Source organism: Thunnus albacares, chromosome 24 (genome assembly GCF_914725855.1).
Source record: "Thunnus albacares chromosome 24, fThuAlb1.1, whole genome shotgun sequence".
Classification (NCBI taxonomy): domain Eukaryota; kingdom Metazoa; phylum Chordata; class Actinopteri; order Scombriformes; family Scombridae; genus Thunnus; species Thunnus albacares.
The window spans coordinates 12,380,975-12,407,475 of record NC_058129.1 but is presented as its reverse complement, the minus strand read 5'-3'; the positions used below and the strand labels follow the sequence as shown (position 1 = coordinate 12,407,475).

The following is a 26,501-nucleotide window of genomic DNA, read 5'->3' as shown; positions in this document are numbered from 1 at the left end:
GAAAAGCTTTCCGTTTGTTGAGCTGTCGTTATCACGTTTAACTGTGATTGGCACAAGTGTTTCACAGCTATGAGACCAGTGATGTGACTGGCTGAGAGAGTATTTATTAATCACCACACCAGCTGATCTGTATTCACTCAGCCCTTTTACACGTTGCACTGCTGCACATACATGAACCAAAACAGCAGGTGACAGGTGCGCATGCAGGGCTCCACATTAACTTTTTGAGGCACTTGTCCTTCAGACAAGTTAATTTATCTTTCACTCGTCCATGTGTGACAGATGTGGTAAGGACATGTAACGAGACGACTCAAAGGATTGGTTTCCAGCCTTTATTTGCTCCTGCAGAAGACAATGTAACACATATGAATCACCTTCTGGTCTCTCCTGCACATCTGCTCCTAAACATGCAAAATAACAGAATTTACACCAGGAAATAGATGCTAAAATCTCTGCAGCGCTACGTTGACTACATGATGCAGGGCAGCCTGCTGTAATACAAATGGCACCAAGAAAGTTAAACAGAAGCATCTACAAAACTCATATTAACAGTCAAAACAACATGAAACAGCTAGTTAAAGTTATAGTATTAACAGTAAACAATATGCATTAAATGTTACAACATAAACGGTTCAATTTCCATAGAAAACAAAAAAATATCGCAGCAGCATTTTTCCACACAACTTATCCTCAGCAATGCAAAACAGCTCTGTGAGGGACAGAAGGGACGATGTGCAGCAAGGTCATTTCAACAGGAAACATTCATGAATAAAAATTCCTCGTTGAGATAAAATTCACAAACACAAATTGGACATAAGAATTATTTAAGTGCCTTTTTTAACTGTTACACATCCACAAAAGTCACTTGTCAGAGTAAAAATAACAATAATTTACTTTTTCATTTTGTATGTGAACGTAGAAATCAGACGAACAAACAGTTGAAAGCATCCAAACAGTGTCAACATATAAATGATTCAATTTATGAATTTTATTCAAGTCGTTACTTCCCTGTTAATGATCTTTTCATTTGATCCTGAACTATGAAGCACTTTGTAAAGTCTGTTTCAATATGAGCTCTATAGATTAATTATTGATCATCCTTCTGACGTTTAATAATAATGATTGACAGTGTTTCTACTAGGATTGTTTTCAGGGGGGGTGGTAGGCCCCCTGAAACTACTAGTTATGTTACGGAGCAGGTGTGTCACAGATGCGGATACGCGGTGTCGACAGTGTTGTCATAGATACGCAGTAAGGCGGTTGTCTGTATCGGTGTATTTCTCTATACTGAGCTGAAATGAAACAAGTGCACAAAAAATAGGTAAATAAATATTAAACAAATATTAACGATATTTATTAACCTAATTTTGAAATATTAACAGTTTATTTACAACACATAAATAAACGTAGACCTCATGGATGATATATGGACCAATCAGTCTCTATCTGAAAAACAAATCTGGATTCTCAGCCTCTATATGGTCCTTAATATAGATCAATGTTTGTAATATAACAACATAGCAAAAGTGACTGATGGGGAATTAATTTGTTTAAACTTAAAACCAAATCAAGACAACAGTTTGACTTATAAATGAATCAGATGAATCAGCATTTTGTTTCCTGATAACTGAAAGTGTCAGTTTTAGTGCTGTGTTTACAACAGTTACTGAGGTCAACGACCTTCTAACAGCTGAAGAAAACATCATGTTAACAGAGTTGTTGTGTAGTGTTAGTACCTGTGTTAAAACATCTGTAAGTCCTTTTATAGCAGGTTTGAATCTTGTGCTTTGACTTTTGTTTGTTAGGATGTCCTTTAGTTTGGATAACAGATTGTGCCTTTAAACATATTTACAGAACAGTAATTCATCTAAATACAGGTGGAAGTCAGACCTTAACAGTTTTTTCTGCCTCCTGCTTTGAATGTGTTCATGTCTCTCCATCACCTGACGCCTGGGCTGCCTCTGTGTGTTTCTCTTTACTCCTTCAACTGTTTCTTTAAATCTTGAATCAGTTGCACCTTCTTCCTTTTCAATCACTTCTTTACTTTCTCCTTGTTTTTCTTTCAACACCATTAAGTTACATCCTGCAATTCTTCCTCACTTCTGTCTCCTCTCTCCTGATTTCTTCACTCACTCTGAAAATGTAAAAGCTTTCCTTTAATAAATCTGACAGCAGGGCCGGCTCTAGCCATGTTGGTTCCCTAGGAGAGATTAGGATTTGGTGCCCCCCCCCAAACCACATTACCCCACCAGTACTGCCTCATCACCACCCTGTCATACATTGAGGAGCAGGTGGACCCAAATGCAGAGACCAGAAAGCAGTGCTGAAGAAAAGTGTCTTTATTTCAAAGACTGGCAGGAAAAAAACAAAAGCAGGATGAGCTGAGTAGAACAAGATACAAAAAAAAAATCGACTGAGCAGGAAACTGAGCAAACACGACAGAACAGAATTGACTAACTGAACAGACGACTCGGCAAAGACTGAACTGAAAACTGAACTTAAATACAAACTGAAGTAATCAGACAACAAGGAACAGGTGGCACAATACAAGGGCAGGCTGGGAGCTGATAGGCCGGGGAAGACACTAGGAGCAGGGCAGGACCGACGAGGCTACTGCAGGGCAGGTGAGAGGAGGAGCACATGAAAACAGGAGGAGTGAAGGAACACACAAGAGAAACACAGAGCAAAGTAAAACCCAGAAAACACAACAGCACTCAATAACAAGCCAGCATAAATCAAACTGTCTCTGAATAAATCAACCTAGGTACACAGCACTACAAGCTAACCAATAATCTAATACAGTCTTTCAAAGATACAACTCAAATAACATGAATGAGCAAAAAGACTGGACAACACAAGTGTAACACAGAAAACCAAAAGAAGAAAAAACACAAAGAGCCCAAACCATGAGTCCATGACACACCCGCTCATTCTACAGTAAAAATATGGACAACAAACATCAGACACCACAATGGTTTCAAGACAAAAATATATATTTTTATAAATTACAATTACTTTTCAAACAAACAAATCACGTTTCAAAGAATGAATCAATTGTTAAATATTACTATTATTAACTACCTTTACCTGTTAGTAACATCCAAGACGCTGGCACTTGGTTATTGATAGATTACACTGGATAGATGACTCCTTCTATGATGTCATGTGCCCACAATGTTCTGGGGTTTCATTTATAACAGTGTGTAGGATCCATACTAAAATTGTACGTGCGCACAAAAGCTGAAAATGGCGTGCACCGAAAAATAATCATATTTATAAAACCATGCGTACACACGAATGCACGTATATTTCCCTTTATAAATCACAGTCCACCTGGAAATGTGCGCTCATGGATCAGCGTCATATCCCGCCCTCTACACGCCCACATTCAACCATAAATGGTCGATGCAAAAGCCTTCATGAATATTCATGTACATGTGTTTCTTTCGCCGCACCAATCACTCTCTCTGTCTTTAGACGCCTGGCCAATCAGTGTTAAGATTCAGTGTATCAGAGCCTCTCTTGTCACTTGTGCTCAGCAGCAGCAGAGGAAGGACCGCAACAGGCATGAACAGACATTTAACCTTTTATTTCCCTGTTTTCACACGTATTGAAATTATGTGTGTAACCCAAAACAACCATATACAACCTCAATAAACATTCCTGTGGGTTGTTAAGTCAGACATCTCTGGTTAAATGTTTAACACACCCTGCAGTGGGCCAGCTCCCAGTTAACCAGTATAAGTAGTTTTTACATCAGTCACTCAATATGTAAAATACAATAAACACTATATTAGTTTATATTTACTCCAAAATCCAGCATACAGGTATTTCTCTAATTGACACAGTGAGCACAGGTGGTGAAGATGAGCCGGTGAGGTGACTGGAGAAGGCAGAGTGTGTGTAGCAGCCACCGCTGTGTCTCCAGTGTCTCTGTGCTTGACAATACAGCCGTGTTTACTGTAGCCATTTTACACATATAAACTACATGGGAACTCATACTTGGTGATATATGCACAGTATAACCAAATATTAAAAATCTATTAACGCTCTGTCCTGTAAATATGTTTAGTTACGTTTGTTGAAGTTATTTCATGTCATCTTGGATTTCTACAATCAATGATGATCATTTCATCAGTAAGTTAACGTGGCTAAGGTGAAAATCAATCAGTATTTTCATGCTTAGCTAATATTGGAGAAAGGCAACCCAGACTTTGCAGAATCCTGCCACCTGCCACATCCTGACATCATTCATTTCAGCTGCTGCTGCTCCACAACTGACTCTCTCCTTTGTGCTCCGGGTGAGGCAGCACTGATGAAATGTTGGGCAGACTTTAAGATCTGAGTTGCTTTATATCTTTACAAATTGAAAGATGTTTATGGAAGTTATGGCTCACTACAAGCCAAAGTACAGATAACACTGCTGGTTTGAGTGTTTATGATAATGTGGATCTATAATTGATGTTTGATATTAAGTGAAATTAAATGTGTGAGAGGATTATTATACAATCTGTCTTCAATTCACTTCAATTCTGCGTCGTCGATTTCCCCCGTCTCTACAATGTTCCTACGCATGGGTAAGAGTTTAGGTGCAGGTGCGCACATTGTCCCATCAAGTTTGTTTTTATAGATCACAACTTTTGCTTGGGAAGTGGCGTACGCCTCTTTCAGGCCCCGTTCCTGCTTACTCAACAAATAAGATCCCTGGACTGTTCTCGTGGGTTTTGAGTATTTCACTGCAATTTTTCCAGTCATTAAATCAATTACTGATTAGTTTGTAGTTTTTTTGTGAGAACAGCTTGCAGCAGAAGCAGTAAAGACTTTTTAAAAAAAAATTCTTGGAATATACCCAACCAACTTCTCTTGATTTTCTCTCCATTCACTTATTTTCTGTAGAAGTGGTGGTGATGGGAACTTCTCCCATCCTCTCATTTTGTAAATGTAGAGTCTTATTTTAGCTGATATGGCCTCTGCTGACTATCTCTGTCCTCACCATATCAGACAGGGCTGCCAGTCAGCAGGATCTATAGCTGCTGCCTTGATGGACTCACATACTTCAGGATCTGTTCCAGTTGATGGTGTCTGCAGGCTGTAGAGTAGTAGAAGTGTCTGTTGTGTCTGTTGTTGCTTCACCTGCAGGCAAATCTAAACATACATGTAAATATAGTTATTAATCCTTTAGTAAGGACACACAATGATTCATAAATGACAACACATCAGACAATAAACACATCTGAAGCATAAATTATAGATAACGGTTGACCAGAACTGTTCAATTACATGAGTGAAAAAAGGTGAAGAATCCAAGTTTAAATTATTTTAGATGGAATAAGTTATTCTAGCTTTAATGTGTCCTGTAGACAACTTGAATAAATATAGATGGTTGCAGTCTAATATTGATTAGTATTTAAGTTAGCTATGTTCCCTTTACAATATAGAAATTATATTTATGATTCAATATATTTTATTGCGCTAGTGTTACCATGATAACACATGTAAGAAACCATTTAATAAACGATAATATTGATATTTGACTTGAAATTAACAAGGTGTAACTGTGACATTCAAATAACAATAAAAATAATAATAATAATAATAGTAATAATAATAATAATAATAATAATAATAATAATAATAATAATAATAAAGACAACATAGCAGTGTATTATCAGTTACACAGAGACCACAAATAAGTGGCTGAACTGACCTGCTTCAGAGAGTGGTGTAGATGGGAGATCAGATGTAACTTCTCCAGCAGCTGGAGGCTTCTGCAGATATTTCCTGAGTGCATCTGGACAGTTATAGAGTAGATATCAGCCTGTTACAAGCAAAAACATGTAGCTGCAGAGTAGACAAACAACTGCTGCAGCCTGTTGCACCAGCTGTGTGTCAGTTCAAACTTAGTTATAATGTAAATTATTATTTCTAAGTTGTGATTATGCATTACTAAAATGAAAGCTTTCACCACGGAGATAAGTTACAACATAACCCTAATTGCTGCCATTTAGTAACACAGTAATCCAGTAGAGACCTAATTTATTGATATGATATTTCACTATTGATCCAGTTTACTACAATGTGCTACGATGCCAAGTGGCTTATGCCAGCTTACACATAGTTGGTGCAACCCAGTGCAGAAATCTATGTTTTTATGGATATAGCGTTAGCCATTATCACTGATATTGGTCAGTGAAATTTCAGCACAAAGCCTTACGTTGTAGGAAGGAGCAGTTATCCAGATAGCTCGCTACTGGCTTGTCATTCAGTCTCATATCCTTTAATCTGTAACGATATGTGAGTCCAGCAGCTATCGTGGCATCATAATCTAGCATTAGCTTTATTGCTACTTAGCTAGCGTTGTTAACATTAGACGACATACCTCTATATTGGACTTTCTTTTCCTCCTCCTCTTTTCTCCGTTTTCTTTCTTGTGCATCTGAAGGTTTTGACCTTTTCATTATGTAATAAAATGTGAATATCTGCCTCTTGACATCTCGTCACAGACTTTGTCTGTCTGTGATGCATCATCCCTCTTTTTCAGTGCGCACAGTAGAGGTGCAGAGCAGATGAAACATTGTGAGGATTTTTTTTGAGACTTTTAACTTGTGTCGTGGGACAAGTAAATTTCTTTTCCATTTGTCGTAGCCTTAAAGTCGAGCTGTAAACTCTGTTCTGAATTAATTCTTTTTTAAAAAATAAATTCAGAACAGGATTAGAATTTATTTTTATTATAAATATAAATAAACATTGTTTCTAGAGCAGCAACAGTAAATGGTAAATGGACTGTACTTGTATAGCGCCTTTCTAGCCTTCCGACCACTCAAAGCGCTTTTACACTATGAATCACATTCACACACTTTCATACGCTGAATGGGTACAGGGGCTACCATGCAAGGTCCCAACCTGCCCATCAGAGGAAATCTAATCATTCACACACATTCACACACTGATGGCACAGCCAGTGTAAGTATTTAAGTATCTTGCCCAAGGACACATCGACATGCGGACTGGAGGAGCCGGGAATCGAACCGCCAATCTTCCGATTAGTGGACGACCCGCTCGTGACCCTACCTCCTGAGCCACAGCCGCCCAGCTGCAACAGTCATGTTTACAACAGCAAAGTCACTTTATAAACTCAATAATATCTCTGGAAACAAATGTAAAATGTCAATAAAATAAATAATATTTCTGACATGAAAATACTGAGTGAAGTTTAGAAAGAAAGAAAAAGACAGACATCAGTCAGTATCAGTCCTTCCTCCTGTCCTCCTCCTCCTCCCTCTGCTGCTGATGTGATTGACTGCTGCAGGTACCGCTGGTAGAGAGGAGAGGCTGCTTTGTCTCAGCCAGCAGCTGAGTTTACAAGAATGAGCCAAATTTGAAGATTGGTGGCAAACTAAGCTAAACAGTTAGACTACATACACACAGCTTTAGTTTTAGCTTGTTGCTAACAATTAGCTATTAGCCGAGCTAGCGCGCTGTGGTTGTGTAAAACATAGCAGCGGTGGATGAGAGACTGCGGACAGAGCAGTTGAAAATATCACTTTTCTACATGTTTATGCTTGTTGATCAGGTGTATTGATAGAGTATTGGCTTTTTACTCGCTAAGGTGTTATTGCACTTAAGAATCTGCTGTTCACTGACTTTGCTGTGTGTGTGTGTGTGTGTGTGTGTGTGTGTGTGTGTGTGTGTGTGTGTGTGTGTGTGTGTGTGGAGGAGAGGCTGCAGCTTGAGAATAAATTACACCAAAACATTTAAAAGTGCTGATAAAAGAACCGGAAACATCGGAGCTTATCAATACTACAGTCTTTAATAATTTATTCTCGGGGCTCGTTTAATACCGGTACCCATCCCTACAGAGAAATAAGTGCACATTAAATAAAACTGCCATACCTTTGATTATTTTGGAGAAAACAGACGTATAAATCGATGCATAAACAACCGCAGGAAGCTGGAACAAGCGTTGATGTCTGGAACAACCAACGTCTCTTTCCCTCGCCGTTTAATCGTTTACAAAGTGAAAAAAGCAGAAATGTGGTGGCAGAGTAAAATCTTTTTTGTGTTAGTGGTAAAAATAAACAGACTATGACGGAACAAGTAATTCACTTTTGATGGAAATCCGTCTGTAGACAGAGCTCTTGTACCCATGTAATCTGCTTCTAACGCTACATGATTTCTTCTTTTTTCAGATTGGAGAGCTGCAGGTTGTCAGAGATCAGCTGTGCTTCTCTGCTCTCAGCTCTGAAGTCCAACCCCTCCCACCTGAGAGAGCTGGATCTGAGTCACAACTACAGTCTGAACGGTTCAAGAACAAAGCTGCCATTTCATTTTCTGGAGAGTCCACACTGTAGACTGGAGACTCTGAGGTCAGACACCATTTCTTACTTTTGTGCTGAGATTAATATGATGTGAAAGTTGTGGTGACACTAAACTGCAGACATAAGGATCATTTTTATGAGGTAAAATCCTCTTCAGATTTACACATTCAAATGTTGTTTTCAAACATTTAAATACAATTTAAAGCCCCCCTCCAGTGTATTTTGGCATTTTTGAGATATTTCATATTTTTCTGAGTCATTTTCTGACCATGTTGATTAGCCACAATGTTCACCAAATATTTGTGGACAAATAACTGAATTTTGTGCTCAAAGATCAAAAATGTCAGCTGTTGTTAAAACTGAACAATGACGTATGACTATAGTAGAACGCTGCAGTCATACATCATCCTCATAAAATCCCTTTGTTTTTGTGAGCGTCACATAGGCTACTGATACAGTATCAGGTGCCTGTGTTTCATACTAAATGGTCTACTGGATGCAGACGTGCTGCAACAACAGATTAATGCTTCAAATATAATTAATTTATTTCAATTAAACACTCTCCAACCAACATCTGCACAGAAAAAAGGTTTAATGTGGTTAAAGCAGGAAAGTCAGTAAATCAGTGTGCAGTGATGTATAAATGAATGTGGGTGATTGTTACAGTATCTGTTGTCCACAGCTGTTTATACTGTATGAAAAGCTTCTCCTTCACTTGATTAAATCCCTGCAGCATCTGAAGTCAGCAGGACTGATATGTTGATAAATCTGCAGCCTCTGAGAAGTGCTGCGCCAGAGCGCAGTGCCGTTACGCACCACCGTTACGCACCACCAATCACTGTGTTTACCTTCATTAAATCTCCTGATGACACCAGGCTGCTACAGTAGAAACACACACACCTCTACACACATCAGACTGGTCGGTTATAACTCGATATTCTGCTTTTTTATGAAGGAGACGTTGGGTTAGCGGGGCTCATCAGCCTCCTTTTAAATTTTTTTTCTTTTAGCCAAAGTAGCGTCTCATGTTTTATCCTTGAGACACATTACGATGCAAACACTGTTGTGTAACATTAATCACTAAATTATGTGACCGTGTACGAGGTGAGATACATTAGGCTATAATTATTGCTGAAGTAGCGTCGGTCTCATGGGCTATAATCATATAAACAGCTTCACCAAATACTTCTTTAAAATTTCCATCGTTATTATATTAACTGATGAAAAAACTGCTCCATCTGTCTTTGGCCTGCAGATTTGTGGTGATGTGTGTTCATGTCGTAACGCTCTGAACCATCCAGACATTTCCTGAAGAAAAGCTTTCCGTTTGTTGAGCTGTCGTTATCACGTTTAACTGTGATTGGCACAAGTGTTTCACAGCTATGAGACCAGTGATGTGACTGGCTTAGAGAGTATTTATTAATCACCACACCAGTTGATCTATATTCACTCAGCCCTTTTACACGTTGCACTGCTGCACATACATGAACCAAAACAGCAGGTGACAGGTGCGCATGCAGGGCTCCACATTAACTTTTTGAGGCACTTGTCCTTCAGACAAGTTAATTTATCTTTCACTTGTCCATGTGTGACAGATGTGGTAAGGACATGTAACGAGACGACTCAAAGGATTGGTTTCCAGCCTTTATTTGCTCCTGCAGAAGACAATGTAACACATATGAATCACCTTCTGGTCTCTCCTGCACATCTGCTCCTAAACATGCAAAATAAAAGAATTTACACCAGGAAATAGATGCTAAAATCTCTGCAGCGCTGCGTTGACTACATGACGCAGGGCAGCCTGCTGTAATACAAATGGCACCAAGAAAGTTAAACAAAAGCATCTACAAAACTCATATTAACAGTCAAAACAACATGAAACAGCTAGTTAAAGTAATAGTATTAACAGTAAACAATAAGCATTAAATGTTACAACATAAACGGTTCAATTTCCATAGAAAACAATAAAATAGCGCAGCAGCATTTTTCCACACAACTTACCCTCAGCAATGCAAAACAGCTCTGTGAGGGACAGAAGGGACGATGTGCAGCAAGGTCATTTCCACAGGAAACATTAATGAATAAAAATTCCTCATTAAGATAAAATTCACAAACACAAATTGGAAATAAGAATTATTAAAGTGCCTTTTTTAACTGTTACACATCCACAAAAGTCACTTGTCAGAGTAAAAATGACGATAATTTACTTTTTCATTTTGTTTGTGAACGTAGAAATCAGACCAACAAACAGTTGAAAGCATCCATCAGTGTCAACATATAAATGATTCAATTTATGAATTTTATTCAAGCCATTACTTCCCTGTTAATGATCTTTTCATTTGATCCTGAATTGTGAAGCACTTTGTAAAGTCTGTTTCAATATGAGCTCTATAGATTAATTATTGATCATCCTTCTGACGTTTAATAATAATGATTGACAGTGTTTCTACTAGGATTGTTTTCAGGGGGGGTGGTAGGCCCCCTGAAACTACTAGTTATGTTACGGAGCAGGCGTGTCACAGATACGGATACGCGGTGTCGACAGTGTCGTCATAGATATGCAGTAAGGCGGTTGTCTGTATCGCTGTATTTCTCTACACTGAGCTGAAATGAAACAAGTGCACAAAAAATAGGTAAATAAATATTAAACAAATATTAACAATATTTATTAACCTAATTTTTAAATATTAACAGTATTTATTTACAACACATAAATAAACGTAGACCTTATGGATGATAGATGGACCAATCAGTCTCTATCTGAAAAACAAATCTGGATTCTCAGCCTCTATATGGTCCTTAATATAGATCAATGTTTGTAATATAACAACATAGCAAAAGTGACTGATGGGGAATTAATTTGTTTAAACTTAAAGCCAAATCAAGACAACAGTTTGACTTATAAATGAATCAGATGAATCAGCATTTTGTTTCCTAATAACTGAAAGTGTCAGTTTTAGTGCTGTGTTTACAACAGTTACTGAGGTCAACGACCTTCTAACAGCTGAAGAAAACATCATGTTAACAGAGTTGTTGTGTAGTGTTAGTACCTGTGTTAAAACATCTGTAAGTACTTTTATAGCAGGTTTGAATCTTGTGCTTTGACTTTTGTTTGTTAGGATGTCCTTTAGTTTGGATAACAGATTGTGCCTTTAAACATATTTACAGAACAGTAATTCATCTAAATACAGGTGGAAGTCAGACCTTAACAGTTTTTTCTGCCTCCTGCTTTGAATGTGTTCATGTCTCTCCACCACCTGACGCCTGGGCTGCCTCTGTGTGTTTCTCTTTACTCCTTCAACTGTTTCTTTAAATCTTGAATCAGTTGCACCTTCTTCCTTTTCAATCACTTCTTTACTTTCTTTCAACACCATTAAGTTACATCCTGCAATTCTTCCTCACTTCTGTCTCCTCTCTCCTGATTTCTTCACTCACTCTGAAAATGTAAAAGCTTTCCTTTAATAAATCTGACAGCAGGGCCGGCTCTAGCCATGTTGGTGCCCTAGGAGAGATTAGGATTTGGTGCCCCCCCAAACCACATTACCCCACCAGTACTGTCTCATCACCACCCTGTCATACATTGAGGAGCAGGTGGACCCAAATGCAGAGACCAGAAAGCAGGGCTGAAGAAAAGGCAGGAAAAAAACAAAAGCAGGATGAGCTGAGTAGAACAAGATACAAAAAAAAAAAATCAAATGAGCAGGAAACTGAGCAAACACGACAGAACAGAATTGACTAACTGAACAGACGACTCGACAAAGACTGAACTGAAAACTGAACTTAAATACAAACTGAAGTAACCAGACAACAAGGAACAGGTGGCACAATACAAGGGCAGGCTGGGAGCTGATAGGCTGGGGAAGACACTAGGAGCAGGGCAGGACCGACGAGGCTACTGCAGGGCAGGTGAGAGGAGGAGCACATGAAAACAGGAGGAGTGAAGGAACACACAAGAGAAACACAGAGCAAAGTAAAACCCAGAAAACACAACAGCACTCAATAACAAGCCAGCATAAATCAAACTGTCTCTGAATAAATCAACCTAGGTACACAGCACTACAAGCTAACCAATAATCTAATACAGTCTTTCAAAGATACAACTCAAATAACATGAATGAGCAAAAAGACTGGACAACACAAGTGTAACACAGAAAACCAAAAGAAGAAAAAACACAAAGAGCCCAAACCATGAGTCCATGACACACCCGCTCATTCTACAGTAAAAATATGGACAACAAACATCAGACACCACAATGGTTTCAAGACAAAAATATATATTTTTATAAATTACAATTACTTTTCAAACAAACAAATCACGTTTCAAAGAATGAATCAATTGTTAAATATTACTATTATTAGCTACCTTTACCTGTTAGTAACATCCAAGACACTGGCACTTGGTTATTGATAGATTACAGTGGATAGATGACTCCTTCTATGATGTCATGTGCCCACAATGTTCTGAGGTTTCATTTATAACAGTGTGTAGGATCCACACTAAAATTGTACGTGCGCACAAAAGCCGAAAATGGCGTGCACCGAAAAATAATCAGATTTATAAAACCATGCGTACACACAAATGCACGTATATTTCCCTTTATAAATCACAGTCCACCTGGAAATGTGCACTCATGGATCAGCGTCATATCCCGCCCTCTACACGCCCACATTCAACCATAAATGGTCGATGCAAAAGCCTTCATGAATATTCATGTACATGTGTTTCTTTCGCCGCACCAATCACTCTCTCTGTCTTTAGACGCCTGGCCAATCAGTGTTGAGAGTCAGTGTATCGGAGCCTCTCTTGTCACTTGTGCTCAGCAGCAGCAGAGGAAGGACCGCAACAGGCATGAACAGACATTTAAGCTTTTATTTCCCCGTTTTCACACGTATTGAAATTATGTGTGTAACCCAAAACAACCATATACAACCTCAATAAACATTCCTGTGGATTGTTAAGTCAGACATCTCTGGTTAAATGTTTAACACACCCTGCAGTGGGCCAGCTCCCAGTTAACCAGTATAAGTAGTTTTTACACCACTCACTCAATATGTAAAATACAATAAACACTATATTAGTTTATATTTACTCCAAAATCCAGCATACAGGTATTTCTCTAATTGACACAGTGAGCACAGGTGGTGAAGATGAGCCGGTGAGGTGATCACTGTAGCCATTTTACACATATAAACTACATGGGAACTCATACTTGGTGATATATGCACAGTATAACCAAATATTAAAAATCTATTAACGCTCTGTCCTGTAAATATGTTTTAGTTCCGTTTGTTGAAGTTATTTCATGTCATCTTGGATTTCTACAATCAATGATGATCATTTCATCAGTAAGTTAACGTGGCTAAGGTGAAAATCAATCAGTATTTTCATGCTTAGCTAATATTGGAGAAAGGCAACCCAGACTTTGCAGAATCCTGCCACCTGCCACATCCTGACATCATTCATTTCAGCTGCTGCTGCTCCACAACTGACTCTCTCCTTTGTGCTCCGGGTGAGGCAGCACTGATGAAATGTTGGGCAGACTTTAAGATCTGAGTTGCTTTATATCTTTACAAATTGAAAGATGTTTATGGAAGTTATGGCTCACTACAAGCCAAAGTACAGATAACACTGCTGGTTTGAGTGTTTATGATAATGTGGATCTATAATTGATGTTTGATATTAAGTGAAATTAAATGTGTGAGAGGATTATTATACAATCTGTCTTCAATTCACTTCAATTCTGCGTCGTCGATTTCCCCCGTCTCTACAATGTTCCTACGCATGGGTAAGAGTTTAGGTGCAGGTGCGCACATTGTCCCATCAAGTTTGTTTTTATAGATCACAACTTTTGCTTGGGAAGTGGCGTACGCCTCTTTCAGGCCCTGTTCCTGCTTACTCAACAAATAAGATCCCTGGACTGTTCTCGTGGGTTTTGAGTATTTCACTGCAATTTTTCCAGTCATTAAATCAATTACTGATTAGTTTGTAGTTTTTTTGTGAGAACAGCTTGCAGCAGAAGCAGTAAAGACTTTTTAAAAAAAAATTCTTGGAATATACCCAACCAACTTCTCTTGATTTTCTCTCCATTCACTTATTTTCTGTAGAAGTGGTGGTGATGGGAACTTCTCCCATCCTCTCATTTTGTAAATGTAGAGTCTTATTTTAGCTGATATGGCCTCTGCTGACTATCTCTGTCCTCACCATATCAGACAGGGCTGCCAGTCAGCAGGATCTATAGCTGCTGCCTTGATGGACTCACATACTTCAGGATCTGTTCCAGTTGATGGTGTCTGCAGGCTGTAGAGTAGTAGAAGTGTCTGTTGTGTCTGTTGTTGCTTCACCTGCAGGCAAATCTAAACATACATGTAAATATAGTTATTAATCCTTTAGTAAGGACACACAATGATTCATAAATGACAACACATCAGACAATAAACACATCTGAAGCATAAATTATAGATAACGGTTGACCAGAACTGTTCAATTACATGAGTGAAAAAAGGTGAAGAATCCAAGTTTAAATTATTTTAGATGGAATAAGTTATTCTAGCTTTAATGTGTCCTGTAGACAACTTGAATAAATATAGATGGTTGCAGTCTAATATTGATTAGTATTTAAGTTAGCTATGTTCCCTTTATAATATAGAAATTATATTTATGATTCAATATATTTTATTGCGCTAGTGTTACCATGATAACACAAGTATGTAAGAAACCATTTAATAAACGATAATATTGATATTTGACTTGAAATTAACAAGGTGTAACTGTGACATTCAAATAACAATAAAAATAATAATAATAATAATAATAATAATAATAATAATAATAAAGACAACATAGCAGTGTATTATCAGTTACACAGAGACCACAAATAAGTGGCTGAACTGACCTGCTTCAGAGAGTGGTGTAGATGGGAGATCAGATGTAACTTCTCCAGCAGCTGGAGGCTTCTGCAGATATTTCCTGAGTGCATCTGGACAGTTATAGAGTAGATATCAGCCTGTTACAAGCAAAAACATGTAGCTGCAGAGTAGACAAACAACTGCTGCAGCCTGTTACACCAGCTGTGTGTCAGTTCAAACTTAGTTATAACGTAAATTATTATCACTAAGTTGTGATTTATGCATCACTAAAATAAAAGCTTTGACCACGGAGATAAGTTACAACATAACTGTAATTGCTGCCATTTAGCAACACAGTAATCCAGTAGAGACCTAATTTATTGATATGATATTTCACTATTGATCCAGTTTACTACAATGTGCTACGATGCCAAGTGGCTCATGCCAGCTTACACATAGTTGGTGCAACCCAGTGTAGAAATCTATGTTTTTATGGATATAGCGTTAGCCATTATCACTAATATTGGTCAGTGAAATTTTAGCACAAAGCCTTACGTTGTAGGAAGGAGCAGTTATCCAGATAGCTCGCTACTGGCTTGTCATTCAGTCTCATATCCTTCAATCTGTAACGATATGTGAGTCCAGCAGCTATCGTAGCATCATTATCTAGCATTAGCTTTATTGCTACTTAGCTAGCTATGTTAACATTAGACGACATACCTCTATATTGGACTTTCTGTTCCTCCTCCTCTTTTCTCCGTTTTCTTTCTTGTGCATCTGAAGGTTTGGACCTTTTCATTATGTAATAAAATGTGAATATCTGCCTCTTGACATCTCGTCACAGACTTTGTCTGTCTGTGATGCATCATCCCTCTTTTCCAGTGCGCACAGTAGAGGTGCAGAGCAGATGAAACATTGTGAGGATTTTGTGAAGTCGAGCCGTAAACAAATTCAGAACAGGATTAGAATTTATTTTTATTATAAATATAACTACACATTGTTTCTAGAGCAGCAACAGTCATGTTTACAACAGCAAAGTCACTTTATAAACTCAATAATATCTCTGGAAACAAATGTAAAATGTCAATAAAATAAATAATATTCCTGACATGAAAATACTGAGTGAAGTTTAGAAAGAAAGAAGAAGACAGACATCAGTCAGTATCAGTCCTTCCTCCTGTCCTCCTCCTCTTCCCTCTGCTGCTGATGTGATTGACTGCTGCAGGTAGCGCTGGTAGAGAGGAGAGGCTGCTTTGTCTCAGCCAGCAGCTGAGTTTACAAGAATGAGCCAAATTTGAAGATTGGTGGCAAACTAAGCTAAACAGTTAGACTACATACAGACAGCTTTAGTTTTAGCTTGTTGCTAACAATTAGCTATTAGCCGAGCTAGCGCGCTGTGGTTGTGTAAAACATAGCAGCGGTGGATGAGAGACTGCAGACAGAGCAGTTGAAAATATCACTTTTCTACATGTTTATGCTTGTTGATCAGGTGTATTGATAGAGTATTGGCTTTTTACTCGCTAAGGTGTTATTGCACTTAAGAAGTAACGAGCGTAGTTGTCGTCAACTCGAGTAATCTTCACTTCACATGTGATCTGCTGTTCACTGACTTTGCTGTGTTTGTGTGTGTGTATCTGTGTTTGTGTGTGTGTGTTCGTGTCTGTGTGTGTGTGTGTGTTTCTGTCTTTGTGTGTGTGTTTCTGTCTTTGTGTGTGTGTTTGTGTGTGTGTGTGTCTATGTGTTTGTGTGTGTCTGTCTTTGTGTTTGTTTGTGTGTGAGTGTGTGTGTGAGACAGTGTGTGTGTGTTTCTGTGTGTGTGTGTGTCTGTGTGTGTGTGAGTGTGTGTTTGTGTGTATATGTGTGTGTATCTGTGTGTGTGTGTGTGTGTGTGAGTGTGTTTGTGTGTGTGAGTTTGTGTTTGTGTGTGTCTGTGTGTGTGTGTGTCTGTGTGTTTCTGTGTTTGTGTGTGTGTGTGTTTGTGTTGTGTTTGTGTGTGTGTGTGTGTGTGTGTGGTAAAAATAAACAGACTATGATGGAACAAATAATTCACTTTTGATGGAAATCCGTCTGTAGACGGAGCTCTTGCACCCATGTAATCTGCTTCTAACGCTACATGATTTCTTCTTTATTCAGATTGGAGAGCTGCAGTTTGTCAGAGATCAGCTGTGCTTCTCTGCTCTCAGCTCTGAAGTCCAACCCCTCCCATCTGAGAGAGCTGGATCTGAGTGGAAACGAGAGTCTCAACTATTCAGGAAGAAAGCTGCCATTTGATTTTCTGGAGAGTCCACACTGTAGACTGGAGACTCTGAGGTCAGACACCATTTCTTACTTCTGTGCTGAGATTAATATGATGTGAAAGTTGCGGTGACACTAAACTGCAGACATAAGGATGATTTTTATCAGGTAAAATCTCCTTCAGATTTACACATTCAAATGTTGTTTTCAAACATTTAAATACTATTTAAAGCCTCCCTCCAGTGTATTTTGGCATTTTTGAGATATTTCATATTTTTCTGAGTCATTTTCTGACCATGTTGATTAGCCACAATGTTCACCAAATATTTGTGGACAAATAACTTCATTTTGTGCTCAAAGATCAAAAATGTCAGCTGTTGTTAAAACTGAACAATGACGTATGACTATAGTAGAACGCTGCAGTCATACGTCATCCTCATAAAATCCCTTTGTATTTGTGAGCGTCACATAGGCTACTGATACAGTATCAGGCGCCTGTGTTTCATACTAAATAGTCTACTGGATGCAGACGTGCTGCAACAACAGATTAATGCTTCAAATATAAATCATTTATTTCAGTTAAACACTCTCCAACCAACATGTGCACAGAAAATAAGGTTTAATGTGGTTAAAGCAGGAAAGTCAGTAAATCAGTGTGCAGTGATGTATAAATGAATGTGGGTGATTGTTACAGTATCTGTTGTCCACAGCTGTTTATACTGTATGAAAAGCTTCTCCTTCACTTGATTAAATCCCTGCAGCATCTGAAGTCAGCAGGACTGATATGTTGATAAATCTGCAGCCTCTGAGAAGTGCTGCGCCAGAGCTCAGTGCCGTTACGCACCACCGTTCACTGTGTTTACCTTCATTAAATCTCCTGATGACACCAGGCTGCTACAGTAGAAACACACACACCTCTACACACACACTGTTAAAACTTCCTGTAAAAACATTCAACAACTGGCAGCAGGGTTGCCATTAAGTTACTGTAAAATTAACATTTTTTACTGTCACTAAAATTTACGGTTTCGTGCTGTTAATGAAAAATACAGCATGATCTGGTTTTTCATTGCTTTATTAATATAACTGTTTTTTTTCTTTGACAGTATCTTACAGTTGACAGATTTGTTTGATTGAACTATTTAGTTTATATTTTTTTTACAAACATTTTAATAAACCTATTTTTAACCTCAATGAATACTGACTTAGCAGGTTAAACACATAGGAATAGTCACAATACATACAATTAAAGACACTTTTGTTAAGAAAAAGGTTTTAATAGACCTGGTTGTCATTCTTCATAAAATCTCTGTCCAAAGCTGGCTACAAGCACATAATGCAAACCAGAACAAAATGTTCTTTAGGAATGAAGAACAGAGCTAAATCACTGATATTTCAATCATGTAATTATAATGTAAGAGAAAAAAACACAGCTTCTTATTACACTTTACTTTTTATTTGAATATAAAGTTGGAAACTTCACATGCAGAACAATTGCATGTTAAACAAAAAGCTGAAACAGAGCGTTCTCTCTCAAACTGTCTTTGGCTTTTTGATGGAAATAGTACAAGGCACTTAGGCTCAGAAATATTGACATGATCAACTGTACAGTATCACCTTTTTTGACTAACAATATATTTCAAAATATGAAACAGTGTTTAGAAAACCAAAGCAGGTGACCAGAACAGAAGAGTTCAGTTGAATAAAACTGCATCATTTGCTGTTAAGCAGCTTTTAACCAGAGGACTGTTCCACAAAGCAGGATTAGAAAGTTAGGCAGATAAGTGTGAAAAGATGACATCATCATGATAGTGTTTTGAATCTGTAAAGCAACATTTGAATGAGCTATTTGGATATGATTCAATTATGATTCACAATTCAAGTTCATGATAACAAACCAAATTTCAGCAGTTTTACCATTTTTAAAGTCATGCGGTAAACTTACTAACCTTGCTTTGTGGAGCAGCAACAGTTACAGACAACTGAGCTACATCACAGAATTACAAGCAAACTCTCAGATAATATCTGGCTCTATATCATGTAACATCTGAATATACTGGAGATATTGTCCAGCCTTAAGGCATATCAGTGGTACAAATAAAAAGATGAACATTACATAAATAAAACATGTTTTGTCGATATTATGCTGTCTGTCAAAAACAGTTGAAATATAAATGAAAATATAATGAACAGCAGCAGACATGTTCCATCATGTCCAAATATGAACTGTATGTCAGGCTCTAACAAGGAACACGGTTAAGTGCAGAAGTCCAAGTATTGGGCGATGGCAGGGGAGTGAGTTAGTTAATGACTTATGGCCCAGTCAAAGACACCAGTTCTCAATTGTGAGATTGAGAGGGAGAAAGAATTAGATGAATGAGACCAGCTGGTGTTTTGATAAATAGAAGCGAGTAATGGGATTGAGTAATCTCACCACCTTAAATGAAGTCCCACTTGAAGTTCATGAGTTTCCTCAGCAGAGTGGATTCATGTGGATCGACTGTTGTTTTGTTTTTATTGGTGACTTTGCCAGTTTTCTTTGATAAGACTTTGTCCCGTCCAGTCTTGGTGACTCTCTCAGGGTTTATTCCAACAAAGCGTCTGATAAATGATAATGATTCTTCAGACACTGTGTGAAAATCAAGTTGTGTAACTCACTCAGATAAACAACACAATAAAATGCAGCAAATGTATCGATGTGCAACAGCACGTTATGGAAAAGATAAGAAAAATACAGGTTTTACTGAAAGTATCTAACCTTTGGATGAATTGGAGTGTGCTTGCTGCCTCTTTTTGGGATCGGAGATTAAAGGTGTAGAAGGTGTAAAATAATGCAGCGAGCCCCGTCAGGAAGGTGGGCTGGATCCCCTCACATATGATGTGGCCCTCAAGGCTGACCATCCAGCGCTGAATACAGCTTCCTGCCGTTTCACCTGAAACTTAGAAGAATTTTCCTGTCAAATTCATGGATTTTTGGTTCATGTTTGAAATGAATTGTATTGAGCGGTAAAAAAGAATTTTGCCATGTGTAGTACTGCTTGAGAAACTTTATCTTAATCCAAAATGAATATTCTGTCCGTTTTATACCCTGAATCAATATTTATCTAACAGTTACTGCCTCTCATTTCAACTGACCCAATAACAATAGTAGCACAGTAACATGCAGAGATGTGAAGTTTTAATGGTTACAGAATAGTTATTGTGATATAAATTTGTGCATCTTGTTTGGCTTGTGGCAGAAAGAAGAACAGCTGTGGTTTTTTGATGCTAATACAACCACGGTAGAGTCAGAGGAGCTTTTGATTTCCTGCCGTGGTCACACAGACAGCAACATGTGTAGCACCATGTGAAGAGTCCACTTGAAAAAACAGATATCGTCAGTAGTGCTAATTTCTCTAAACCATGTGTTTCTTCAGATAATATTCAAAAACACTAGTTGACTTTTGCATCATTTTGGATTTTGGATTCAGAAAGTAAACCATGTAAACCATTACATTCAACAGTTTGTTGTTTCTTTCAAAAATATCATTCATGGTTTTTTGCAAATAAATTCTTTATGTATTGACCAACCAATAGTACTGCAACTAAGAGAAGTTGAATTTAAAAAACAGCAGTGCATTCCTATAACAAAGGAGATGAGAATATGTCTTTACAAGAGTTTTGCATTATGCTTTAATAGAACATTTTGTTGCTTGTCTATCCAATGATATAAACATACCAAGCAGTATCAGACAAGGAGTTGCAGGTATGGAGATTGTCCTCTCAACATCAGCTGTAGTGGCAGATCCCTAGAACATAGAAAGAGAAATACAAAGTGATGAGTCATTATATGACATGGCATATGTATGTATGTGTGTGTATATATATGTATATATAACCCAGTCTATATAGCTGATGCTGTAGTAAGTGGACAGGTTAGGCTATAATATCACTACCATTTTGACACATCACCAGTGCGCTAGAATGGCAATCTGGTTGCCATGGTAACGGATTACGTCCCACTATTAACCACACCATCATTCTCTGTTTGAGAAAGAACGTTAACCGTTCAACAGGAAGTAACACTGGCTGGAGTGGGGCTTTAATTATTTAATTTTAAACTATAGTTAACAATTTAAAAAACATACTTTCAAACATTCAGATCTTTATTTTAAATCAATTTTGATAACAGTAAAACATCTGTGACCACATAGACTTTATACTGATCCACACTGAGCATCTTTTTGGTCTTCATATTTAATATAAGATGAAAAAGCTGCACTGGCTAATTCACTGTTAAGTCACTGTGTGTTTATTGAAGTAGCAGCATGTTGTCATTAATATTAATGAAGCTCTTTTTCACTGTTTGTATTTGACAGTTTTTAACCTGCATCCTGTTGGGTTCAGGTGTTTGGAGTTTCCATTTTCTAAACTTGTTCATTCTAAACCTTCTTCAGCTCTGAACAGATTATGAAACATTGAATGATTTCAAACACAATAATCTCATGGATGCTGAAGAGAACAAGAATCTTTTTCTACTGGTGTCCAACAATGAGCGCCGAGGTGTGAAGTCACCTAGGGGGGTCAGGAGGCTTGCACCCCCTGCACAATCTTTTCTTTAAATGATGCAATTTGGTGCATTCTGGTCATGATTTTTATTCCTGGCAAAGGCACCAATTTATACATGAAAAGCATAAAATAAAATATTTGACCTTCATAAAGTATGCTATTTCTCTCCTTACTGACAAAAAACTTGTAGGCCTACTTATTTTAATTATTCAACTATATTTTAGAATAAAAATATCACAAATATCTGAACTTATTATCTTTATCAACTTTAAAGGCAACCAGAATCTGCATCAGTCAGTAAAAGAAAAAAGTTAAAATTCTTGTTACTTTCATATTAACATGACAATCAATAGTCTTATTAATCCTCCTTATTGGTTTGGTTCTTTTTCATTAATAAATAATTGATTTTTAGAAAATATATTGATTTTAAAAAAAGAATAAATTCAGAACAGCATTAGAATTTATTTTTATTATAAATATAACTAAACATTGTTTCTAGAGCAGCAACAGTAAATGGTAGATGGACTGTACTTGTATAGTGCCTTTCTAGCCTTCCGACCACTCAAAGCACTTTTACACTACGAATCACATTCACCCATTCACACACATTCATACACTGAATGGGTACAGGGGCTACCATGCAAGGTCCCAACCTGCCCATCAGAGGAAATCTCATCATTCACACATTTATGGCACAGCCATCAGCAGCAATTTGGGTTTAAGTATCTTGCCCAAGGACACATCGACATGCGGACTGGAGGAGCCGGGAATCGAACCGCCAATCTTCCGATTAGTGGACGACCCGCTCCTGACCCTACCTCCTGAGCCACAGCCGCCCAGCTGCAACAGTCATGTTTACAACAGCAAATTTACTGTATAAACTCAATAATATCTCTGGAAACAAACGTAAAATGTAAATAAAATAAATAATATTCCTGACATGAAGATACTGAGTGAAGTTTAGAAAGAAAGAAGAAGACAGACATCAGTCAGTATCAGTCCTTCCTCCTGTCCTCCTCCTCTTCCCTCTGCTGCTGATGTGATTGACTGCTGCAGGTACCGCTGGTAGAGAGGAGAGGCTGCTTTGTCAAGAATGAGCCAAATTTGAAGATTGGTGGCAAACTAAGCTAAACAGTTAGACTACATACAGACAGCTTTAGTTTTAGCTTGTTGCTAACAATTAGCTATTAGCCGAGCTAGCGCGCTGTGGTTGTGTAAAACATAGCAGCGGTGGATGAGAGACTGCGGACAAAGCAGTTGAAAATATCACTTTTCTACATGTTTATGCTTGTTGATCAGGTGTATTGATAGAGTATTGGCTTTTACTCGCTAAGGTGTTATTGCACTTAAGAAGTAACGAGCGTAGTTGTCGTCAACTCGAGTAATCTTCACTTCACATGTGATCTGCTGTTCACTGACTTTGCTGTGTGTGTGTGTGTTTGTGTGTGTGTCTGTGTGTTTGTGTGTTCGTGTTTGTGTGTGTGTGTGTGTGTGTGTGTGTGTGTGTGTGTGTGTGTGTGTGTGTGTGTGGAGGAGAGGCTGCAGTTTGAGAATAAATTACACCAAAACATTAAAAAGTGCTGATAAAAGAACCGGTAACATCGGAGCTTTTCAATACTACAGTCTTTAATAATTTATCTTCGGGGCTCGTTTAATACCGGGTTTCAGTACCCATCCCTACAGAGAAATAAGTTCACATTAAATAAAACTGCCATACCTTTGATTATTTAGGAGAAAACAGACGTATAAATCGATCTATAAACAACCGCAAGAAGCTGGAACAAGCGTTGATGTCTGGAACAACGAACATCTCTTTCCCTCGCTGTTTAATGGTTTACAAAGTGAAAAAAGCAGAAATGTGGTGGCAGAGTAAAATGTGTGTTAGTGGTAAAAATAAACAGACTATGATGGAACAAATAATTCACTTTTGATGGAAATCCATCTGTAGACGGAGCTCTTGCACCCATGTAATCTGCTTCTAACGCTACATGATTTCTTCTTTATTCAGATTGGAGAGCTGCAGTTTGTCAGAGATCAGCTGTGCTTCTCTGCTCTCAGCTCTGAAGTCCAACCCCTCCCATCTGAGAGAGCTGAAGCTGAGTGACAACTACAGTCTGAACAGTTCAGGAACAAAGCTGCCATTTGATTTTCTGAAGAGTCCAGACTGTAGACTGGAGACTCTGAGGTCAGACACCATTTCTTACTTCTGTGCTGAGATTAATATGATGTGAAAGTTGTGGTGACACTAAACTGCAGACATAAGGATGATTTTTATCAGGTAAAATCTCCTTCAGATTTACACATTCAAATGTTGTTTTCAAACATTTAAATACTATTTAAAGCCTCCCTCCAGTGTATTTTGGCATTTTTGAGATATTTCATATTTTTGAGTCATTTTCTGACCATGGTGATTAGCCACAATGTTCACCAAATATTTGTTGACAAATAACTTCATTTTGTGCTCAAAGATCAAAAATGTCAGCTGTTGTTAAAACTGAACAATGACGTATGACTATAGTAGAACGCTGCAGTCATATGTCATCCTCATAAAAGCCCTTTGTTTTTGTGAGTGTCACATAGGCTACTGATACAGTATCAGGCGCCTGTGTTTCATACTAAATAGTCTACTGGATGCAGACGTGCTGCAACAACAGATTAATGCTTCAAATATAAATCATTTATTTCAATGAAACACTCTCCAACCAACATCTGCACAGAAAATAAGGTTTAATGTGGTTAAAGCAGGAAAGTCAGTAAATCAGTGTGCAGTGATGTATAAATGAATGTGGGTGATTGTTACAGTATCTGTTGTCCACAGCTGTTTATACTGTATGAAAAGCTTCTCCTTCACTTGATTAAATCCCTGCAGCATCTGAAGTCAGCAGGACTGATATGTTGATAAATCTGCAGCCTCTGAGAAGTGCTGCGCCAGAGCGCAGTGCCGTTACGCACCACCGTTCACTGTGTTTACCTTCATTAAATCTCCTGATGACACCAGGCTGCTACAGTAGAAACACACACACCTCTACACACACACACTGTTAAAACTTCCTGTAAAAACATTCAACAATTGGCAGCAGGGTTGCAATTAAGTTACTGTAAAATTAACATTTTTTACTGTCACTAAAATTTACGGTTTCGTGCTGTTAATGAAAAATACAGTATGATCTGGTTTTTCATTGCTTTATTAATATAACTGTTTTTTTTCTTTGACAGTATCTTACAGTTGACAGATTTGTTTGATTGAACTATTTAGTTTATATTTTTTTACAATCATTTTAATAAACCTATTTTTAACCTCAATGAATACTGACTTAGAAGGTTAAACACATAGGAATAGTCACAATACATACAATTAAAGACACTTTTGTTAAGAAAAAGGTTTTAATAGACCTGGTTGTCATTCTTCATAAAATCTCTGTCCAAAGCTGGCTACAAGCACATAATGCAAACCAGAACAAAATGTTCTTTAGGAATGAAGAACAGAGCTAAATCACTGATATTTCAATCATGTAATTACAATGTAAGAGAAAAAACACAGCTTCTTATTGGACTTTACTTTTTATTTGAATATAAAGTTGGAAACTTCACATGCAGAACAATTGTATGTTAAACAAAAAGCTGAAACAGAGCGTTCTCTCTCAAACTGTCTTTGGCTTTTTGATGGAAATAGTACAAGGCACTTAGGCTCAGAAATATTGACATGATCAACTGTACAGTATCACCTTTTTTGACTAACAATATATTTCAAAATATGAAAGTGTTTAGAAAACCAAAGCAGGTGACCAGAACAGAAGAGTTCAGTTGAATAAAACTGCATCATTTGCTGTTAAGCAGCTTTTAACCAGAGGACTGTTCCACAAAGCAGGATTAGAAAGTTAGGCAGATAAGTGTGAAAAGATGACATCATCATGATAGTGTTTTGAATCTGTAAAGCAACATTTGAATGAGCTATTTGGATATGATTCAATTATGATTCACAATTCAAGTTCATGATAACAAACCAAATTTCAGCAGTTTTACCATTTTTAAAGTCATGTGGTAAACTTACTAACCTTGCTTTGTGGAGCAGCAACAGTTACAGACAACTGAGCTACATCACAGAATTACAAGCAAACTCAGATAATATCTGGCTCTATATCATGTAACATCTGAATATACTGGAGATATTGTCCAGCCTTAAGGCATATCAGTGGTACAAATAAAAAGATGAACATTACATAAATAAAACATGTTTTGTCGATATTATGCTGTCTGTCAAAAACAGTTGAAATATAAATGAAAATATAATGAACAGCAGCAGACATGTTCCATCATGTCCAAATATGAACTGTATGTCAGGCTCTAACAAGGAACACGGTTAAGTGCAGAAGTCCAAGTATTGGGCGATGGCAGGGGAGTGAGTTAGTTAATGACTTATGGCCCAGTCAAAGACACCAGTTCTCAATTGTGAGATTGAGAGGGAGAAAGAATTAGACGAATGAAACCAGCTGGTGTTTTGATAAATAGAAGCGAGTAATGGGATTGAGTAATCTCACCACCTTAAATGAAATC

The 26,501-nt window shown here is 37.7% G+C and overlaps 2 protein-coding genes and 1 long non-coding RNA gene across 3 annotated transcripts in view; 2 read left to right on the top strand and 1 right to left on the bottom strand.

Annotated features, from left to right (window-relative positions):
* LOC122976030 (protein NLRC3-like) overlaps window positions 1-26,501 on the top strand; it is a 165,428-nt gene that overhangs the window by 41,365 nt on the left and 97,562 nt on the right. The gene's annotated exons all lie outside the window — the stretch shown is intronic.
* The window catches only part of LOC122976629 (ribonuclease inhibitor-like), a 47,143-nt gene that overhangs the window by 19,895 nt on the left and 747 nt on the right, over window positions 1-26,501 (top strand). Inside the window, exons 4-6 of the mRNA XM_044345210.1 lie at window positions 8,190-8,366; window positions 17,298-17,474; window positions 23,956-24,132. Of these exons, the coding sequence (XP_044201145.1) occupies window positions 8,190-8,366; window positions 17,298-17,474; window positions 23,956-24,132 (531 nt within the window). The remainder of the gene's footprint in view (window positions 1-8,189; window positions 8,367-17,297; window positions 17,475-23,955; window positions 24,133-26,501) is intronic.
* LOC122976038 lies at window positions 9,950-10,497 on the bottom strand. The gene is made up of 2 exons (XR_006400795.1): window positions 10,320-10,497; window positions 9,950-10,032 (listed from the first exon to the last, which is right to left on the bottom strand). It is a non-coding gene; the product is annotated as an uncharacterized LOC122976038 (long non-coding RNA).